This window comes from Mustela putorius, unplaced genomic scaffold (assembly GCF_011764305.1).
Source record: "Mustela putorius furo isolate JIRA1106 unplaced genomic scaffold, ASM1176430v1.1 tig00003923_pilon_pilon_pilon, whole genome shotgun sequence".
Taxonomy (NCBI): Eukaryota; Metazoa; Chordata; class Mammalia; order Carnivora; family Mustelidae; genus Mustela; species Mustela putorius.
This window is the reverse complement of record NW_025422068.1, coordinates 6272707-6294998: the sequence shown is the minus strand read 5'-3', so window position 1 is coordinate 6294998 and position 22292 is coordinate 6272707. Positions and strand designations below refer to the sequence as shown.

General features: G+C 38.7%; 1 protein-coding gene across 1 annotated transcript in view; it reads left to right on the top strand.

The window, feature by feature from the left end:
- Positions 1-22292, top strand: part of COMMD10 (COMM domain containing 10) — a 199025-nt gene that overhangs the window by 915 nt on the left and 175818 nt on the right. Inside the window, exons 2-4 of the mRNA XM_004759075.3 lie at positions 561-651; positions 8805-8915; positions 10949-11104. Of these exons, the coding sequence (XP_004759132.1) occupies positions 561-651; positions 8805-8915; positions 10949-11104 (358 nt within the window). The remainder of the gene's footprint in view (positions 1-560; positions 652-8804; positions 8916-10948; positions 11105-22292) is intronic.

The following is a 22292-nucleotide window of genomic DNA, read 5'->3' as shown; positions in this document are numbered from 1 at the left end:
CCCTCACTTCAGTGTCCTGTTTAACACCCACCATATGAGTAAGCCATAACCTGTATGATAATTTAAAGTTGATTATTACCGTTGAGGCACAGCTTTAAAACAACCGTGTACCGTTATCCCAAATGACTTTGCCTTATATGTATTTATTCCATTACCTGCCATGCAGCATTCTTTTTTTTTTTTTTTTTTTTTTTTTTTATTTTGGTGTCAATCCCACTTTCCTCCTTCCATTCTTTCCATAGTTCCTCTGTGGGTTAAGGTTAGTAAATATTCACTGCTGAGTTAATGCCATCCCCCCCCAAGGTGCAAGCTTCCTCTAGTTGCGGGCCTTGCCCCCAAAGAAAGAGAAACTTCCCAAATGGACAAGTACTTTTGGGAGGCATCTTTTTGGAATCGTCCTGCCTCCTTTGCGGGCCATCATTTGGACTTCTTTATAGCAATCAGAGTTGTTGAAATGGAAACTCCAAGACAGTAGCAATTGTAGACAAGTGTACTTATGGCAGGAACAGTTCACTCATTTTAAAACTCATATTAAAATTTTGTTTTACAAATTTATTTAGCATGAAAAAAGCAGTGTCGCTGATAAATGCAATAGATATAGGAAGATTTCCACGATTGCTCACCCGAATTCTTCAAAAACTTCACCTGAAGGTTTGTATTTTTGTATTTCTGTAATTTCTATTTTCTTGTGATTGCACTGAAACTCTTTGTTTCTTCTTGAAAAACTTTTTCCGAAGTGTAGTGTTCCCCAGTGTGTCCTTGGCTCTCTAGGAAATTTTGTGATGTCCCATGGTCATAAGTTTGGGACACTCTTCTTTCATTAAAGGTAATCTTCTTTATTATGGAACTTTTCAGAGTGCATATATTATATATATTTTTTTGGAATATATTTTATGGTAATGTTTACAGTAAATATTTAAGGGTGAATATGGTGTGCAAGATTTTCCAAACGTGTGTGACCTTGGAACTGTCGTATCATGGTAAATATTTGGAGACTCAGGTTCTGTGTAATATGTTTTGGGAAAATTCTGATTTCATTCTTTTCCTAAAAATAATGTCGTTTGTTAACACCCTGTATTTAATATTTAATTTAACGTGCCTCTTCTTTTTATTTCAAGGTTTGGTCATTTTGGATACATTGACGTTTACTGATTCACTGCTTGGTCACTGTTCTTAGTTAATTTCTGTATCAGGTTATAAAAATTTAATTCCATCCAACACCTGTTTACAGTGCACCTAGTAACTAGTAACTGCTCTGCCTGGTGGTGTCAGGTACCACCATTAAATGAGAACCTGGACTTTTTTTTAGTTTTTACTTAAATTCCAGTTAGTACAGTGTAACACTAGTTTCAGGTGTACAATATAGTGACTCAACACTTCTTTACCATACCTGGAGAACCTGGACCCTTTCCTCTTCTTTTTCCTGGGAGCCGGCCCCCTTCTGAGCCCTTTCTTCCTCTGACGTCTCTCAAATCCAGGTTTTCTTCATAGTCCTAGTTCAGATCCTTAACACCCCTGCCGTGGACTGCAGTAACTGCCTTCAAACTGGTGTCTCTGCCGGAAGCTTTCTCCCTCCTATTGCTGCTTCATAATGCCGGTCCATTCATCTCTCCAAAATTTTTTTTTTCCCTAAGAAACAAAAAATGAAAAAAACCCCAATTGATCATATCTGTATAGTGTTTAAAGCCATCGTTGACTTTCCATTGCCCCATGGGAAAAAGTTCAAAATCTTTCACATTGTATCATATTAAAATCACCTTATAATGACAGTATAATAATGGCCACAAGCCGTATTATTCCCACTTTGCAAGTGCTTCAGTCACACTGGGCTGTACTCTTTTACGAGACTAATACTGCGAACTTTTCCAACTCTTATGTCTGTGTGTATACTCTTTCCCTTATCTGAAATGTCTTTCTTCCCTTCTGTTGTGAAGAAACTAGGTCAAGGATTTGGCCGTCTTGCCCTCAGCAGTTTGTTTTCTGTGCTTCTAAAACACTCGCTTCATTGGCACCTCATTGCAGTACTGCATTGTAGTTGTTTTAGGATACAGGGTCTTTTGCTGACTTTGAATACCTTGAGTATCATGTCTTAATCATCTTTACATTTTCCATACCTAACACCTTGGTGCTGATGCAGTTGGCACCCAAGAGCCATTCTTGGAGTTCATTCTTTGCCTTGCGTGGGAAACACAAAACCCATGCAGGCCCTCTAAATTCCTGGCTATAAGGAGTCTCTGATAGAGATGGAGAGAAAGGAGGAATCACCACAACAATCTAAGAGCAGCCACATTCTGTGGTTTTGTGATTCACAGTTACATCAGTCTCTCTGCTACTGCTCTAATGGCTTTGTGTTATTAGTTCATCTGATCCTTATAGCAACTTTAGGAAGTAGCTACTATTGTTATCCCTATTTTATCCACACAGAAACTGAGATAGAGACCAGTTAAATAATTTGCCCAAGGTCACACAGCTAGTGAGTAAGCAGCCTGGTTCCAGAATCCATTCCTTTAACCCCTTACAGTACACTTCAAGAAAAGTGCACAGTACAGTATATAAATTAGTCTAAAAGTAAATGATGTAGGCAATCAATATAGAAGGTCTGCTTTAATTTCCTGAGCTGGTGGCTGCCTTCTTACACTTATTGAAAACATGGGACAAAAAACTCTTAGATATATCTTTTGTTCTCTATAGCAAGGGAGGCTGGGACATTAGCAGGAAAGCTGTGAGTAGTTTGTCTTTGACCCTCTCAGTCATATCGAGTTCTAAGTAAGTTAGTGTCCATCTTAGATTAAGTGGGTGGCCAGAGAATTCCACAGAGGTGTTTGAATGCTATGCTGTCGGTGGTTGGGGGGGGGGTTGGACACAAGAAGGTGAGGTTGTTGGCAGCTGAAGCAACTGAGAACAAAAACATACGTAGCTAATAATTCACCTGCTAAGAAAGAAAGTCAGGAAAGGTGCAGATTTTTTTTTTTCCTGGGCAGTTTCAGGGAATGTTCTTCTTAGAGGGGCTCCTCTTGTGATAAGAGTTCTTTCTTTTCTTTTCTTTTTTTTTTTTAAAGATTTTTATTTATTTATTTGACAGAGAGAGATCACAGGTAGGTAGAGAGACAGGCAGAGAGAGAGAGAGAGAGAGAGAAGCAGGCTCCCTGGTGAGCAGAGAGCTCGATGTGGGACTCGATCCCAGGACCCTGAGATCATGACCTGAGCCGAAGGCAGCGGCTTAACCCACTGAGCCACCCAGGCGCCCTGTGATAAGAGTTCTTATAGAATAAAGTTTGCATTGACATTCAGGATATGCCAGCTTTCTTTTATGTACTCTTGGTCTGTTAAGTGGATGTTTGCCTTGAGACAAGCTGAGCTCTTCGAACAGTGAAACCTGGCATGGGTAGATCGGTGAAGAGTTTTAGAGATTGGGTTGCTGTTCTAAATGTTATCAGCTTGACACTTTGATTTGCTTGCGGGCAGAGGTTTTCTGTTTTTGTCCAGACTGGTTCCTTGAATTCCCTAATTAGAATAAACATAGAAAAAGTAAGCTGAGATATAGAATATGGGTGTGTCTAAACTTGGGTCTGGAAGTCGTCTTTGAACTGATCATCTTCTTGGCTTGTCCTAGCATATAGAAACACTTGGGAAGTTTTGGGGTGTTTTAGTTTTTCTGTTTGTTTGTTTGTTTGTTTGTTTGTTTTTACAACGTGTGGAGGGTGCTATTGGCATTTAATGCCCAGGAACTAAATGTCTTGCAATGTGCAGAACGGTCTTGCCCAAATTGCCCTGTCCAGCATGCTAATAGAGTCTGCACTGGAGAACACTGACAGAAGTCAGAGTAACTTCCATAGCTGAGGACTCAGAGATAACAATTTATGGCCTCAGAGTTTAAAAAAAAAAAATGGCTTTCATAACTCCTGCAATTAGAAAGACTCTTGTACTTTGCTCTGCTAGAGAGACTTGTAGGTCATACACAAAGCCTGTTGATCTAACTGTGCTGTGTGTCTCATTCTGAGAGATTGGCTCGCTGAATTCCTGGCTATGGCAGACTAGACCCAGCCAACCGGGGGATGAAGAAGGGCCAGTGATGGGCATGGGGGCAGTTCCAAGAATTGACGGCTGATCATGGAAGGAAGTGGGAGAATTATGCAAATTAGACTCAAGACAATGAAATGCCCAGAAATCTGAGGGTTTTTTTCCTGAAGTGAAAAATCACCAATGTCTCTTAAAAGTTTTTTATGATACTGTACCCCAGAATTCTGATGCTCATAATTGTGACCTGAGTCATCGTAAAAAATGAGTTTAATGTGAAATACTTTGTTTACAAAAGTCTAGAATGGGTATGTACATTTCAGAAAGATTGCTTTCAGAAGTTTAAAGTAAAAGTTCTTTTACTTGATAGATTCACTCGTGAGTACCTCTTTTTCCCCCCATTTTGACACAATGAAATCTCTCATTATGTTAAATAAAGGACAATCACACATGTGAACTCCAGCCTCAGAATTTTTCTGGGCTGTTACAACGTATGGAGGGTGCTGCGGGCATTTAATGCCTGTGCCTTTATGTGTCTTGTGTGTAGGAGATTCTTACGCGAAGGAGCATTTGCCCTGCCTATGTGGATCAAAAAGTAAAGGGCACTTAATCTCTGCAAATATATTTATTTTGTAGTTACTGTAAGATGAAAGGCTTCTTACAAATTGGTTTATTGGGTAAGAACAATATATATGCTCTTTCAATTACGGTATTTCCAGAATACTAGTACCGTGTGTTCTTTCACGGAGGTCTTTGTGTGTATGTTTGACTTTGAACGTGAGTCAGAGCTTGGGCTCTGGACAGTGGGCTGCTCTGTCTCTGAATCCATGCTCTGAGTTTTTAAAAGCTGACTACTTTCATAATTATTTAGATAATATCCTATGTTCATAGAATAGAAGACAGCTCTCCTTTTCTAAAGAATGTGATCTGATTTCAACTGAGGTTAGTTTTCTCATCACACATATTAAGAAAATGAATTCTTCAAAAAAAAAAAAAAAACAAAAAGTTGGAAAAAGGGATTTTTTAGTTGCTTCTTTTGTGCCCTTCTAGTTCAAAATTCTCATAGTGCTTAATTTAAGCATCTTAGTAAGTTTTAAATTCCGTAGTTTCGGAATAAGTTTCTTTTAAGAAATTTAAGTAGTATGGCAAACTGAAATGCCCCCTTAGTTAACTTTGGCCTTCCTAATCCATCTTAATTCTCCCCTGTATTAGTTATCTGTTGCTGAACTACAAGTTAACTCAAAACTTAGCACCTTGAAATAAACAATCAACATTTATTATACTCACAGTCCCTGTAGGTCAGGAATTTAGGGTGGCTTGGCTGGGTGATTCTGGCTCGGGGTTCTGGTGAGGGTGCTGTCAGATGTTGTTTGGGCTGCTGTAACTGAAGGTTTGGCTGGCGTTGGAGGATTTCTTTCCATTATGGCTGCCTGGTGGGAGGCCTCAGTTACTTGCTACACAAGCCTTTCCTCTCGACATGGAAGTTGACTTCATCCAGAACCAGTGACCCAAAAGAGGGAGGTGTGTCCTTTTTATGAACTCGCCTGGGATAACACATAGCTTCACTTTTACTATATTGTTTTTTTTAAAAGATTTAATTTGACAGAGAGAGACATAAGTGAGAGAGGGAACACAAGCAGGGGAAGTGGGAGAGGGAGAAGCAGGTTCCCCACTGAGCAGGGAGCCCGATGCTGGGGTCGATCCCAGGACCCAGGATCATGACCTGAGCCGAAGGCCAACGCTCAACAACTGAGCCACCCAGGCACCCCATATTCTTTTTGTTAGGAGTAATTCACTAAGCCTGGATCACATTCAAGGGAAAGAAATTAGGCTCCATCTTTTGAAGGGAGGAGTGCTAAAGAATTTTCAGGTATCATAAAACCACCACTCCTTCCCAGGGGTAGCCTTCACCAATTTGGTTTCTATTACAGATCTTTTTCCATGTGTTAGTAAATACACATATGCATACATACAAGTGCATACACTTAGAAATGTGTAGTTCGTGTGTTTTTGTGTATCTTCTTCACTTACCACTTTTATCAGAGATCGTTTCATGTGAATCTATATAGTACTACCTTGCATTCTTTTTTTTTTTTTTAAAGATTTTTTTTTTTGTCAGAAAGAGAGAGAGAGAAAGCACACAAGAAGGCAGAGAGGCAGGCAGAGGCGGAGAGAGAGGCAGGCTCCCTGCTGATCAAGGAGCTCGATGCGGGACTCAATCCCAGGACCCTGGGATCATGACCTGAGCCGAAGGCAGCGGCTTAACCTACTGAGCCACCCAGGCATCCCTTTTTTTTTTTTTTTTTAAAGATTTTATTCATTTATTTGACAGACAGAGATCACAAGCCCCAGAGAGGCAGGCAGAGAGAGAGGAGGAGAGGAGGAAGCAGGCTCCCTGCTGAGCGTAGAGCCCGATGTGGGGCTTGATCCCAGGACCCTGAGATCATGACCTGAGTCGAAGGCAGAGCCTTTAACCCACTGAGCCACCCAGGTGCCCCTACCTTGTATTCTTTATGTGTTGTTTTTCCTTTCTGCGTGTGTGTGTGTGTGTGTGTGTGTGGTCTACTCTCTTTAAACATGTAGAAAAAAATTAGCAGTCACTTTCCATTTTTAAAATTTAAGTTTCTTGGACACTCATTCTCTAATTTTATAAACCTGGGCTTTAATTTTTTCGCATTGAGAGGATAAAAAAGAATGTGTCTCTTTTACCTTCTCTTTTACTCCTAGGTATGGGGGGGTGTTTTTGGTAGAGAGATAAGTGAAATGGCTGCTGTTTTGGAAACAAATAGAGGTACTTAATGTTTGATATTTATCTACCCAAGGTTGTTTTTGGAGCAAGGTGTTGACTCTCTGTTTGAACTTCGTGTATAGCTGTATTCTCTGTTTGCTCTTAAGCTCCCATATTTTAAGCTCCACCTTATTTGAAGGTTGCATGACTTGTGTTCCCCTTGTGGATGGGGGAAGATAAATATTTCCTCGTAGCCCTTCACTCCACACCACTTTATTAATTAAGTCCTTGAAAATCTTGAGAGTGTCTCTCTCTCTCTTTTTTTTGGTATATCTTTTTAATTCATTTTTGTTTATTTATTTATTTTTTTTTTAAGATTTTATTTATTTATTTGACAGAGATCACGAGTAGTCAGAGAGGCAGGCAGAGAGAGAGGGAGAAGCAGTCTCCCCACTGAGCAGAGAGCCCAATGCGGGACTTGATCCCAGGACCCTGAGATTATGACCTGAGCCGAAGGCAGAGCCTTGAACCCACTGAGCCACCCAGGCGTCCTGGTGTATCTTTTTTTTTTTTTTAAGATTTTATTCATTTATTTGACAGACAGAGATCCACAAGCAGCAGAGAGGCAGGCAGAGAGAGAGGAGGAAGCAGGCTCCCGCCGAGCAGAGAGCCTGATGCGGGGCTTGATCCCAGGATCCTGGGATCATGACCTGAGCCGAAGGCAGAGGCTTTAACCCACTGAGCCACCCAGTGGTGTATCTTTTATACATATTTTATCTTCCTTATACATATTGGGGACACTGAAGTTTATTTTTCTACCTGCTCAATCACTAATACTATTTTGTCAAAGCAGCTTACTTGATGTATGTTAAAAGGAATCCAGTGGACTAACTTGGAAGTTAAACTATAAATATCCATTGAATTTAATGCAACATGTGGTTCAGTGGTTATATGTATGTAATATCATTGCTATATTTCACATATTGTTAAAATCTGGTACCATAGGTCATTATTTCACGAAGATATATGGTAGTCACAGAAATGCTGAAACTTTTAAGTCAGAATATTGCTTTGAGATAAGTGATGGGCCTTTTGGCCAAATTCAGTTCACTATTTTCTCAGTTGTAAAACAGGTAGTAGGGGCTGGGAGTTCTGGCGACTGGCCTTCCAAAATACGCTTGCTTCAAGTTCCAGTGTTGCTTCTGTTCAATAGCCGTCTAAGTGTACCTCATTCAAGCTGTCCAGGCAAGTACTCGAGGAACTTCTGAAATTTCTCCATGTTGCTGTTAGGGAGAGGCAGCTACATGGAAAGGTGTTTTTAGTATGTGTGGATGAAGTAGTTCTTTTTATTTTAAAGTTGTTCTAGTAGTGTACATTTTTCATACTTACTAGACCAGTGTGTTTAGACCAAGGAGATTATTTTGGATATGAAAGAAAGGAGACTAGGCAGAGATTCTACTCAGGTGGCTAACTATCTTTGATATATTGGTTATAAAGTTAATGCATAATATAGAGATTTTGGAAAATATGTATTAAAATTCTAAAAAAGACTTAATTTCCTGCTTTATAGATGCTCTTGTCATAACCCACATTTTTGCAGAACTCCTCAAAATGAAAATTACTTGAATATTTGTTTTTATGTGCCGTTCTAACTTGAGTATTGTATACTTGAGGACGTGAACTTTATAGCACGTAATAAATACTCAGTAAATATATATGCGTGAGGAAGATGGACATTCCTATTAATTGTTATTAACGTTTTGGGGTTTTACGTTCTAGTATTTTTTCTAAATGTCCATTTCTTTTGGTATTTACAGTTAGTTTCCATCTCCTGTAAATCATAGAACTTAATGTCTTTTTTTAAATTCAAAATGAGCCTGATTTGGCGTGATCCAACTCTCCAATTCTACTGTGATTTTGAGATACTGAAATTTACAAACACTTCTCCTTTCAGTTTCTCATCCATGTATGAATATATGAATCTTCAGGGACTCTTCTGTCAAGTGTTTTAAGTTTTGAATACCTGATGTGGGCTACTAGCTTGTTTTTTATGTTCTAGGCTGAGAACAGTTTCAGTGAAGAAGAAGAAGAAAAACTTCAGGCTGCGTTTTCTCTGGAGAAACAAGATCTTCATCTGGTTCTCGAAACAATCTCGTTCATTTTAGAACAGGTATTCCAAGTGCCCCAAATTTTGTAACCATGGCTTGTTTACTGCAGATTTGAACCACTTTGGTAGCTGTAACATTTTATTTCTTCAAAAAAAGTGTACAGATGGGAGCTGTGGATGTATTCTAATTGAGAATTTTAATGTATTAAAAGAAAAAATTGAGGGGGCACCTGGGTGGCTCAGTGGGTTAAAGCCTCTGTCTTCAGGGTCCCAGGGTCCTGGGATCGAGCCCCCTATCGGGCTTTTTGCTCAGCAGGGAGCCTGCTTCCCCCTCTCTCTCCCTGCCTGCTTCTCTGCCTGCTTGTGATCTCTGTCTGTCAAATAAATAAATAAAATCTTAAAAACTAAAAATTGAATGTATGGGTTTTTTCTACAGTATTGTGTTCTTCCAAAAATCTGAATGTTGGGTAGCATAAGTAAAGTATTTGACAGCATGACTCAAGACTTCATTGACTTGAGACAGGTATAAAACATTTTTATTCATTGTTACTTGGTGTGATAACTTGGAGAAACAAACACCTCTTATTTAAGAACAATGATTTTGGGGGATTTCTTTAACTAGGATGATAAATAAAACATTTAGAAGAGAAGTAGTTGTCAAAGGGCTTTTGTCAAGTTCTTCTTACTGAGCTTCCATTTTGCTTCCCTTGCTTTTGTCTGTGTTCAGTGCACTAAGCTTCTGTTGAAGTCCCATCTCTTCTCACTGCTGCCATGACCCTTACACTTGGCATTCATCCCCTACTTCGGATTCCTTTTATCCTTGGCTCATCAGAGTGGAGCACATCATTATTCTTTCATCATTTCCTGTGTGTCAGCCTTCTCTAGCTTTTGAATTTGTGAGGGACCTATCATATCTTTAGCTCATCTTCTATAAACCAAGCACATTGCTGGGCTTAAATTAGAGTCTCTGTAAATTCCTGAAGGTTGACTTGGTAGAATATTTGTGAAATTAAAGCTTAAATAGGGGCACCTGGGTGGCTCAGTGGGTTAAGCCTCTGTCTTCGGCTCAAGTCATGATCTCAGGGTCTTGGGATCGAGTCCCACATCGGGCTCTTTGCTCAGCAGGAGGCCTGCTACCCCCACCCCCGCCTCCCTCTCTGCCTACTTGTGCTCTCTCTCTCTGTCAAATAAATAAATAAAATCTTCAAAAAACAAAAGTTTAAATAGTACTGTAGTTTCATAAGCCTTTAAGTGAACAGACACTGTTTAGGAAGACAAGCTCCCAGGCATCTACTTCATACAGCCTTGTACAGATTACAGATACTAAGATGATTACTGTTCTTAACCCTGGGGAGCTTTTACTAATAGTAAAGGACAGAGAAACATGGGGTTGAAGAGAAATTTGTTCCAGAATTAGATTAAGAAATAGAACTGTTGTTATTAGAAATGTTTATAATATTTTATTATGTAGTACCTAGGAAGTTGACACATGAAGGTAGTTTTGAGAAAGTGCTTCTTGGAAAAATTTTTGTTAGTTGTTGTACATTTCTTTGTTTTTTGTTTGTTTTAAAGATTTATTTATTTGAGAGAGGGAGAGAGAGAGAGCATGAATGGGGTGGAGGGCGAGCAGAGGGAGAGAGAGAATTGCAAGCAGACTCCCTCCTGAATGTGGAGCCCAGCTTGGGGCTCTATCCCACAACCCTGAGTTCATGACCTGAGCTCAAGGGAGATACCTAACCGACTGAGCCTGAAACAGTTCTTTGACATTGTTAAGTGAAATAAGGAAATGATAATTTAATTAGGGTACCATTTGCACAGCTAAAGCAGAGAAGTTTTTGCGTTAAGTGGTATTAGGATTACTTAAAACAGAGGCAAAAGTGGAGAAGTGTAGCCTGAATAGTTTAGGCCTTTCAACCCTGCATCTTCCAGTTGTGTATATTATTATTGGTAAAACAAGAAAAAAGATCTACAATAAAATAGGAAATATTCTTTTAATTTAAGTCATTTAGAAATAATTTTGTATTTGGTTATAATCCGAGGTCTCTGTGTGAATATTGGGGATATATATGATTTTTTTTTTTTTTCCTCTTGCATAGGCGGTGTATCACAACGTGAAGCCAGCAGCTTTGCAGCAGCAGTTAGAGGCCATTCATCTCACACAAGACAAAGCAGAGGCATTCAGCAGTGCTTGGTCTTCTATGGGTCAAGAGACCATTGAAAAATTCAGGCAGAGGATTCTTGCTCCCCACAAGGTAGAGGACTCTCCTATGCCAATAAGAATGACAAACGTCGGGGTGCCTGGGAGGCTCAGTGGGTTAAGCCTCTGCCTTTGGCTCAGGTCATGGTCTCAGGGTCCCAGGATCAAACCCTTCATTAGGCTCTCTGCTCAGCGGGGAGCCTACTTCCCCCTCTCTGTTTGCCTGCTTCTCCACCTACTTGTGATCTCTCTCTCTATGTCAAATAAATAAGTAAAATCTTAAAAAAAAAAAAAAAAAGAATGTAAACATCGTTGTATCTTAAGGGTTTTAAAGGTAGTAATGTTTTATAGAGAGATAGTTAGGAAAAAGAAAGTATATACAGTATGTATTCCTATAAAATTATTTCCAGACATATTGGCTGCCAGAGTATGACTTAGTTTTACTTGCCAGTTTAAAATTTGCCTCTGTGACTTCAGAATAGGAATGAGACAGTCCAGGATGCCTGGGTTGCTCAGTCTCCCTCTCCCACTCCTCCTGCGTGTGTTCCCTCTCTCTCTGTGTCTCTCTCTGTCAAATAAATAAATAAAATCTTAAAAAAAAAAAAAAAGAATGAGACAGTTCTCCTTTTTTCCCCCCTGAGTACTGGGGCAGAGTTGTTTTTTCTTTTTTCTTTTCTTTCTTTTTTTTTTTTTTAAGATTTAATTTATTTGACAGAGACTACTTGTGAGTAGTCAGAGAGTCAGGCAGAGAGGGTGGGGGAAGCAGGCTCCCCTCCGAGCAGAGAGCCCAATGTGGGGCTCCATCCCAGGACCCTGAGACCATGACCTGAGCCGAAGGTAGAGGCTTTAACCCACTGAGCCACCCAGGCGCCCCTTGTTTTTTCTTTTTAATTGCGTACCCTAGTGTACGACTTCCAGCATTTTAACTGAATCGCAGAATTAGTTTGTTTCTGTATGTCTGTGTTAGTGCCTCACAGAATATATTCAGTATTTGTTGAGCACCAATTAGGGAACGAAGTCAATGGTTTGAGGCAAACACAACAGCTGTGTTTCAGAGCTCTTCAGTAACCTTTACTCAGCGGAGGTTAAGAGGATCATAGAGATTTTGACCTTTTTCTCCCAGTAGGTTCTATTACATAACTGATTTTCAGGTTTACATCCCACTCTGTCTTCCTGGGATCAATCTCACTTGCCTGTGGAGTATCGTCCTTTTATATGTTGCTATTTGGCTTGCTAATATTTTGTTAAAAATTTTTCTGTCTGTGTTCTTAAAAGAGATTAGTCTGTGGTTTCCTTGTGATGTCTTCGGCAGCATCAGGGAAAAATGGCATTGCAAAACCAGCTGGGAAGTGTTCTCCCTCCTCTCTGATTTCCTGTAAGGACCTGTGAAGGATGGGTATTACTGCGTATTCTCCCCGTGTTCCCTGAGAGTTCCTGTACCCGTCACTACTTGGTATTGTCAGTTGCTTTTATCAAAGCTATTCTACTAAGGTTTGTAGTGGTATTTTGTGTTTTTAATTTGTATTTTCCTAGTAACAAATTAAGTGGATGATCTTTTTTCTTAATTATGTTTACCCAACATAAAGTAGTACATCATTACATACATGTAGTACATCATTAATTTTAGAGGTAGTGCTCCATGATTTATGGCTAGTGTATAATACCCATTGTTCCATGCCATCCATGCCCTCCTTAATGCCGATCACCAGGCCAAGCCATCCCCCTACCCCTTCCCTTCTAAAACCCTTAGTTTGTTTCCTGGAGTCCGTAGTCTCTCATGGTTCATCTCCCCCTCCAATCCCCCCCGCCTTCATTTTTCCCTTGCTTCTCCTAATGTCCTCCATGCTATTCCTTATGTTCCACAGATAAGTGAAACCATGTAATTGACTTTCTCTGCTTGACTTACTTCACTCAGCATAATCTCCTCCAGTTTCATCCATGTTGATGCAAAAGCTGCGTATTCATCCTTTCTGATGGTTGTATATATGGACCACATCATCTTTATCCATTTGTCTGTTGAAGGGCACACTTGGGCTGTCGTGAACATTGCTGCTATGAACATTGGGTTGCATATGGCCCTTCTTTTCACTACATCTGTATCTTTGGGGTAAATACCCAGTTGTACAATTGCTGAGTCAGAGAGAAGCTCTATTTTTAATTTTTTTGAAACCTCTACACCGTTTTCCAAAGTGGCTGCACCAACTTGCATTCCCACCAACAGTGTAAGAGGGTTCCCCTTTGTCCACAACTTCTCCAACATCTGTTGTTTTCTTGCCTTGTCAGTTTTTGCCATTCTAACTGATGTAAGGTAGTATCTCCATGTGGTTTTGATTTGAATCTCCCTGATGGCTAATGATGATGAACCTTTTTTCATGTGTCTGTTAGCCATTTGTATGTCTTCTTTGGAGAAGTGTTCATGTCTTCTGACCATTGTTTGACTCGATTAATTGTTTTTTGGATGTTGAATTTGGGGAGTTCTTTATAGATATTGGATATCAGCCCCTTGTATATAGTGTCGTTTGCAAATATTTTCTCCCATTCTGTGGATTGCCTCTTCGTTTTGTTGACTGTTTCCTTTGCTGTGCAGAGGCTTTTTATCTTGATGAAGTCCCAAAAGTTCATTTTTGCTTTTGTTTCTCTTGCCTTTGGAGATGTGTCTTGAAAGAACTTGCTGTAGCTGATGTTGAAGAGGTTACTGCCTGTGTTCTGCTCTAGGATTTTGATGGATTCTTATCTCACACTGAGGCCTTTCGTCCATTTTGAGTTTATCTTTGTGTACGGTGTAAGAGAATGGTCGAGTTTCATTCTTCTCCATGTGGCTGTCCAATTTTCCCAGCACCATTTTTTGAAGAGATTGTTTTTTTTCTATTGATTATTTTTTCCTGCTTTGTTGAAGATGAGTTGACCCTAGATTTGAGGGTCCATTTCTGGGCTCTCTATTCTGTTCAGTTGATCTGTGTGTCTGTTTTTGTGCCAGTACCATGCTGTCTTGGTGATCACAGCTTTGTAATAGAGCTTGAAATCAGGCAACGTGATGCCCCCAGCTTTGTTTTTCTTTTTCATCATTTCCTTGGCAATTCGGGTTCTTCTTATGTGCTTGCTTGTCTCCATATATCTTCATGGGTAAAATGTCTGTTTAGATCTTTTGCTTGTTATTTTCACACTGTGACAGATAAGGAAGTTCCATGATAGTAATTTAAAGGACAGTCAGGTGTAAATCCCAGCACACAGAATGTATGGGAATGCTTTTGCTCTAGGTTGTTAAAATGTGGGGAGGGTGTTTGTTTTCTTTCCGTTGAGTTTTTGAGTTTTTTATATATTCGGGGTGTGTTTCCTTTCTCCAGCGGGTTTGGAGATACTTTCTCCTTGTCCATAGGTTTTCATTTTCTTAGCAGTGGCTTTTGCAGAATAAAGTCTTTTAATTTTGATGAAGTTTGACTTCTCAGTTTTCTTTTATCACTACTGCTTTTGGTTTTGTATCTAAGAATTTGTAGCCTAATGCAGTGTCACAAAGATTTTCTCTTTGTTTTCTTCTTTTTTATAGGTTTATGTTTTACATTTAGCTATAAGATCCATTTTGAGTTAATTTGGTATAACGTGCAGATTAAATTTCCTTTTTTCTGCATATAGTTGCTCATTTTAGATGTTCACTTATGCACATGCAGCATAATTTATTGATAACATCCTTTTGTCACTGAATTGCCTTGGCCCCTTTGTCAAAAATTATTTGATGTATTTGTGTTAGTCTTTCTCTGGACTTTTGTGTTTGGTTCCATTGATCTCTTTGTCTATGCCTATATCATACTGCTTTAATTACTCTAGCTTTGTAGTAAGCCTTCACATCAGGAACTGTAAGTCTGCTAACTTTGGGTTTTATCATAATTGTTTTGCATATTCTAGTTTCTTTGACTTTTCATATAAATTTGAAAAGCAAGTTTTCTAGATCTACAAAGAAATCCAGCTGGGGGGAACCTGGGTTCAGTGGGTTACAGCCTCTCCCTTCAGCTCAGGTCATGATCCCAGGGTTCTGGGATCGAGCCCCACATCGGGCTCTCTGCTCAGCAGGGAGCCTGCTTCCCCCTCTCTCTCTGCCTGCCTCTCTGCCTACCTGTGATCTCTGTCTGTCAAATAAATAAATAAAATCTTAAAAAAAAAAATCCAGCTGGGAGTTTGATGGAAATTATGTTAAATGTATAGATTACTTTGGGGAAAAATGGTTTCTTAGCCATATTGAGTATAACTCTCCATGTATTTAGGTTCTCTTTGATTTTTTATATCAGTTTTGTTCATTTTTCAGAGTACAGATCCTGCACATACTTTGTTAGACTTGTGCCTAAGTAGTTCTTGTTTTTGGAGTTGTTATAAATGGTAGTATTTTTAAGATTCTGGTTTTTAGTTGTTTATTGCTAGTATGTAGAAACACAATTGATTTTTGTATATTGACCTTGTATTCTGTAACCTTGATAAACTCATTAATTAGTTAGAGCAGTTTTTTTGTGGGTTCCTTGTGATTTTCTTTATAGTTATGTTGTCCGTGAATAGAGATAGTTCATTTCTTCTTTTCCAGTCTGTTCAGCTTTTATTTGTTTTGTTCAGCTTTTTATTGTTTTTTTTTTTTTACCCTATTGCATTAAGTAGGTCTTTTAATATGATGTTAAGTAGAACTTGCAAGCCTAAACATCCTGCCATGTTTCCAGTATTTAATTAATTAGTTAATTTTTTTAAGGATTTTATTTATTTTATTTTGAGAGAGAGAGTGAGTGAGTGAGAGAGCATGAGCAGGATTAGGGGCAGAGGGGGAGAGAGAGAGAGAGGAGCAGACTCCCCGCTGGACAGGGAACCCAGTAGTTTATTTTTGTTTTTATTTCTCTTGCCTAAAGAGATACAACTATAAAAAAGAAAAGTTGCTATGGCTGATGTCAAATATATTTACTGGCTTCTGAAAATTTTTTGATTATATGTTTCACATTGAGGTCTTTAATGCATTTTGAGTTTATTTTTGTGTACAGTCGGAGAAAGTGGTCCAGGTTCATTCTTTCTCGTGTCGCTGTCCAGCTTGCTTGGCGCCATGTATCAAAGACACTGCCTATTCCCCATTGTCTGTTCTTGCCTCCTTTGTCATAGGTTCGTTGACCGTATGTGTGGGTTGCTTTCTGCGCTCTCTGTTCTGTTCTGTTGATCTCTGTGTCTGGTTTTTAGCCAGTACCATACTGTTTTGGTTACCACAGCTTGGCAGTATATCTTGAAATCTGGAAGTGTGATACCTCCAGCTTTGTTGTTCTTTCTTAAGATCATAGCAAACATTTCTTTTGTTTATTGTGGGCCAAATACTCGACTAAGTGCTTTGCATCTTGTCAAACCTTTTAATAGTTAGAGTTTGTGTTGAAACTAAAATTGAGGCTTGGAAGGATTAAATAACTGGTTCAGGGTCACGCAGCTGAGCAGGTGGCGGAGCTGAGATTTGACACAGTTGTCATACTCCTGCTCTATCATACTATATTTCCACCTAGGTGTTTGCTGCCACAGTTTTCCCATGTCAGGCACAATGTTTCTGTGCTGGTGTGGTTTACATAGTTCTGTGTGCATGTATGATATCCTTGAAAAGGAAGAAAATAAACCCTTATAAAATAGAATTTTATCAGGGTTTCTGTGTAGCAGAGCAGCTCCCTCACTGAGATCTATTGAAAGTCAGCCCTCGACACAAGGGTTCGCAAAATAAATAAATAAATAAAACAAAAAATAAGGAAAAAACAAAACAAAACAACATATATATAACTTTACCACCTCCCCCCAGTTGGTCTGTGGTGAAACTGACAGGAGAATCAGATCTGTTTCTGAAACCTTGTTCCTTTTCAGTCATGCTGCCTCTAGCAGCTCGAGTGCTCTGTTCCTTTTTGACTCTGATAACTATTTAGGCTGTATGTCAAAATAGAGCCCATCATTCAAATTCCAACAGAAATATATGGCAGAGACTTCCTAGGTAATGAACCAAAGGTGTATTTACAACGACTGTGTTTTGGGTAATTTAGGGGCTCACTCGCCTGAACTCCCTATGCAGTTCTTGCAAGAGGACTTTCTGGGTAATAATTCCAAATTCAAAGAGTCAAATTCAATTAAGTAATACGTTAAAAATCTTAGGTGTTTATTTTTAATTTCATTTTTAAAAACACCCCTTTTCATCTTTTGCTGTTTAGGGCCAGTAAGTGGGAGGCTGGTTGAAAACTAATCTTAATGGCAGCTTTTTGCCCAATATGATCGAGGGGATTATAAAATTTTATCCCATCTCACTTTTTTTTTTAATGTACTTTATCTTAATCTCTTTGGAGACTCGAGACTGAAATGTCACCACCACTTATTTGCGTTTTGTTTTCTTCTCTTTAATCAGCATTGCCTACATCCTCCTAAGACGGCTTTTTCTTCATTTTTGTTATAATGCCTCTGTGATGACATTTATTAAATTGTGAATTTCCCTTTGGACAGAACTTAAATCCTGTATTCAATTTTACTCCTCTGACATTCTGTTTAGAGTTCTCTTACAGATATTCCTACTCTACTAAATGTAAAATTTACATTTCAGATATTATTGACTTAATTTGTCTATTTTCTGAGACCTTAATGTGCCAGGAGCTGGGATTTGACACAACTAATCACACTCACACTCCTAAGCCGTTAAACTGTAACACCTAGGTGTTAGCTGTGTGATTTTTTTTCTGTGTCCTGTGATATTATGGAATATTTTTATTTAATGATATAATTTTCCTCCCCAAATAATTTTACATTCCAAATTTACTCTGCTCCTCTGTAACAGATGTGATGATGAGAAATAGATGTGAGACATATTTTAAGCTCTCCAAGTAGCCTGCTCCTTTTTAAAAAATGCATTTATATGTTTGTTAGGGAGGTTTTAAATACATATTTGACACTTAAATTTGCTTGAAGTAGGTTTAACGTGAATTTCTCCTATTAAGAGTGTTCTTAACTTTACCAATTACATGGCAAACTTATTCACAGTATTTACTTATTTCATCGTACACTCCAGTGAAATCTCATCATATCTTCTTACAGGTTCTTGAGAAATCTCCATTTAAAAATGGGTAGCTAATGTTTCTAAGATCATAATGTTCCTCTAATAGTCCTCAAAATGTATTCCCCTTAAGCCTTTATAGTCCAATTTATTGTTAAGTGTTGTTGAATATGTGTTTTTTTATATGGAGTATAAGAAAGTAGGCATTTGGATTTGATATTTATAAAATTTATTGTATTATTTTGCTTGAGCATCTTCTTTAATATCCATATTACTTCATTTCTTTTGGAATTCTATGAATGGATGAATAGCTTTATGTAAAGAGGGCAGGAAAAGCATACTTCATGAAGCTGAATCTTGAAAGACAGTGTATGGCTGTGACCGTGTATTTGAACACTTCTAGGCTTAAATACTTCTTAACATTATCATCTGCACTTACAGGAAAGGTATTTTATTGTAATTATAGTCCACATACGAGCTGAATTTCTGCCTATTGGTACTTTAGTTGTTAGCATGTTATGAATCAAGTGAAAGGCGTATTTTTGCCATGTGCTGGGATTGACTGAATGTTTGTGAGGTTTAAAAGCTGCTAGAGTTAGTTACTGCTTTTTATTGAAATACAATTTACCTGTAGTAAAATGCCCAGATTTTAAGAGTCCGGTTTATGAGTTCAGAAATTATATACACCCATTTTATCACTATCCATAACAAATTAAAGAAAATTACCATTATCTGGAAAATGCCCAGTTTCGATTCCTCCATTCTTGCCCTCACTTTCTGTCACCATAGATTGGTTTTGTCTGTTCTTCGAGTCAGTGTAAATGGACTCTAATGTGTCTGACTCATATCTTCTAACATAATGTTTGGAATTCATTCATGTTACTTGTAGCCTTTATTTATTTATTATTTTATTTTTTTGTCACTGAGTAGTAGTTTACCCTATAAAAATATCACTGTTTATTCATATTCCTGTTGATGGACCTTTGGGTTGTCTCCAGTTTCTGGCTATTGTGAATAAGGCTGTTGTGAACATTTATGTACAAGTCTCTTTGTGGATATATATTTTAATTTTTCTTGGGTCAGTACCACAGAATGGGTTTGCTGACCTGTCCAGAGAAATCTGAGGCTTTCTCTTTGAGCAACCCATCTTCATGGATTGGGGAAACATATATAAATGTGAATCTGTCGCCTTGTGTGGTTCTTGTCATAAATGAGTTGAATTCCCTTAACTTCTAGCTGCTGTTAGTTGTCCTCCAGTGCTTTCAAATCATTGTTTTTAAGATAGTTTGCCTAGAGGCGCGTGGGTGTCCCAGTTGGTTAAGCGTCTGGATCTTGATTTTGGCTCAGGTCTTGATATCAGGGTTGTAGATCAAGCCCCACATGGGGCTCTGTGCTGAGCAGCAGGATTCTCTCTCTCTCTGGCCCTCTGCCTCTCCCCAATTCTCTAAAAAATAATAGAAAAATAAAATATTTTGTCTAGTGGTTATAATTTTTACTTGTAAGGAGGGTAATGTGGTATAAATGGCTTTCTACCATTATCAGATTAAGAACTCTAAAAGTGATTTTTTATAATTCTAAATCTTATTCTATCCCTCCTTTGCTCCAAATCCACCAAAGACTTTCCATGAGTTTTACAATAGAAATTAAATTTCTTGTGATTGCTTTTAAGGTTCTTCATGATCTATAACCCCCTCAGTTTGCTACCTTATCTCATTGACCTTCACCTCTTAACGTCCTAAACCTGCCTGACTTTGGTCACATCCAGTCTCTTTACTTCAGAAGCTCTTCTCCTTTTCCAGCTGTTTGTTCTAATGTCACATTTGTCATTGAATCTTGCCCTGATCATCATAGTGGAAAGGGCCCTCAGGTCTATGGTACTTTCTTACTTTACTTTTTTTAACCCACTGAGCCACCCAGGCACCCCATTACTTTACTTTTTTTAACATAACATTCATTCCCATCTGGAACGTTACATATTTTATTTATTTTTTTAAATTTTCTGTCTCTTACTGAGCCCTAAGCTCCGCAAGAGCATTTGTTCACTATTGTTTTTCCATTACTTTAAATAGCCCTTGGAAGATAGTGGGTTCTTAATAAATAGTTGTTGAATGAGTAATTGCACAATATGTCTGCTTTACAAATTGTGCTCTTTTCAAGTGCAGTTTATTAGGTTTTCTTATAAAGAAGGATATTTGTACTTATTGGAGGAGAAAGAACAAACAAGAAGAGATTGTGGATTATACCTTTTTTATTTCCTAGTTTGCTTTTTTTTTTTTAAAGATTTGCTGATTTATTTAGAGAGTGGGAGAGCATGGGTGGGAAAGGGGCAGAGGTAGAAGAAGAGAGAGAATCTCAAGCAGAATCCACGCTGAGCGTGGGGCTCAATCTCGGGACCCTGAGATCATGACCTGAGCTGAAACCAGGAATCAGACACACCCAGGAGCCCTTATTTCCCAGTATTATTTTTTTTTAAAGTTTATTTATTTATTTTAAGTAATCTGTACCTCCAGCGTGGGGCTTGAGCTCATGATCCCAAGATCAAGAGTTGTATGCTCTTTTGACTGAGTCAGCTGGGCACCCCTCCCAGTACTCTTGTGTTTTCACTTTGTGAAACCTTTTGTGGTTCATTTTTTTTTCATGACTCTTGAATTTTGCTGGAATCCTTGACTCAACCATTTAAATTTTTTCCATTTTCAAAGTGGAAATAGAGAAAGAATGGCTTTAGCTTGAAATGGAGATTCTCCAGGAAAACAAGGTGATGTCATTAGCTGCATTACAGCAATCAATTTAAATAGCTTTAGATCTAAGAGACCCTTAATCAGTCTTATTTGAAACAGAAATGTGTTCTCTGCTTTATAGATAATTGCCTAAAACCAGAACCATTAACAAATTAAATAAAGATTTTACTAATGCCAGAAATTATGCTGTTAGCAAAATTAGTCTTATTATGTGCATAGTATTCAAAGATTGTTAAATCGAGTTGATGTACTCTTTCAGAGTGTTGCCAATTGTGAGAGCATTAGTCAAATGACATTTCAGTGTCCTCAAACTTGTGCTGTCATTTTCATATGTTCTTAGTAGGCAGTGGTGGCCAACAGTTTGAAGGATGGTTCACTGATGATTTCCCTCATCACTTTCCAGCTTGGATATGAAGACCATGATTAGGTATTCTGGCCATGTTGGAGAGTCAAGGCATATAACGAAGTTCCATGCCACCCTTGCAGTGAGATGAGGTTGACTTTAGTGGCATCTGAACTTAAGGATATAGGTTAGGGGGTATCCCTAAGTTGGATATTTGTAATAAAGCATTTGTACCTCTTATTATGATTTGGTGTAGCATTAGCATTAAAAGAAGGGCTTTGGTTTAGTCACTTTCAGATTTTTGATGTCTTCTGAAGATCACCTAACATGTAGCTCTTTGCAGTATGATTTATGCAGTGTGTTTTGTCAAGGTGGGCCATCACCCAGGTGCAGGGTAACTCCAGTATTAATTCAGGACATTTATCTGCATCTTTATGATAAGTGGTTGTGTACTTATATTTGTGTCATATGGTCTAATAGTCATCTCTGAGGTCCTGGCATTGTCTTCATGTACTTAGAGACGTTACAACTGAGGCTTCTTTCTGTAGGACGCAAGTGGTTGTATGGTTTGGTCCTCGAGGCTTATTGTCCCCTGTTCTTGCAATGACTAGAGGATGACAAAGAGAGAGTGGTGGGAATGGGCAGCTGGACATGTGCTCCCGTTGCATGTACACATTCTTTGGTCACAACCTTTAGTACACTGGATCTTTTAAACATAATGTTATTACATTATCATTTACATAGTGTAAACTGCTTCCTTTTAAATTGTACAGTTTGAGGAATTTTGATAACATGTGCACTCCGGAGATCACTCCCGTCATCAAAACACAGAGCATTTTCATCACCTTCTAGAGTTCCCTCAAGCCTGTTGGACATCCCTCTCTCCCCTAACCCTGGCTTGAGGAAACCACTGATGTTTGGGCTGTTTCTGGTTTTTGGCTGTTATGAATAAATCTGTTAATACTCCTGTTTACATTGTTATATGGGCATATCTTTTCTTTTTAAGATATTTATTTATTTGAGAGAGAGAGTACATAAGCAAGGGGAGTGGGAGAGGGAGAAGCCGACTCCCCACTGACTGGGGGAGTGGGAGAGGGAGAAGCAGACACTACCACTCCCCGCCCCCACCATGTGGGGC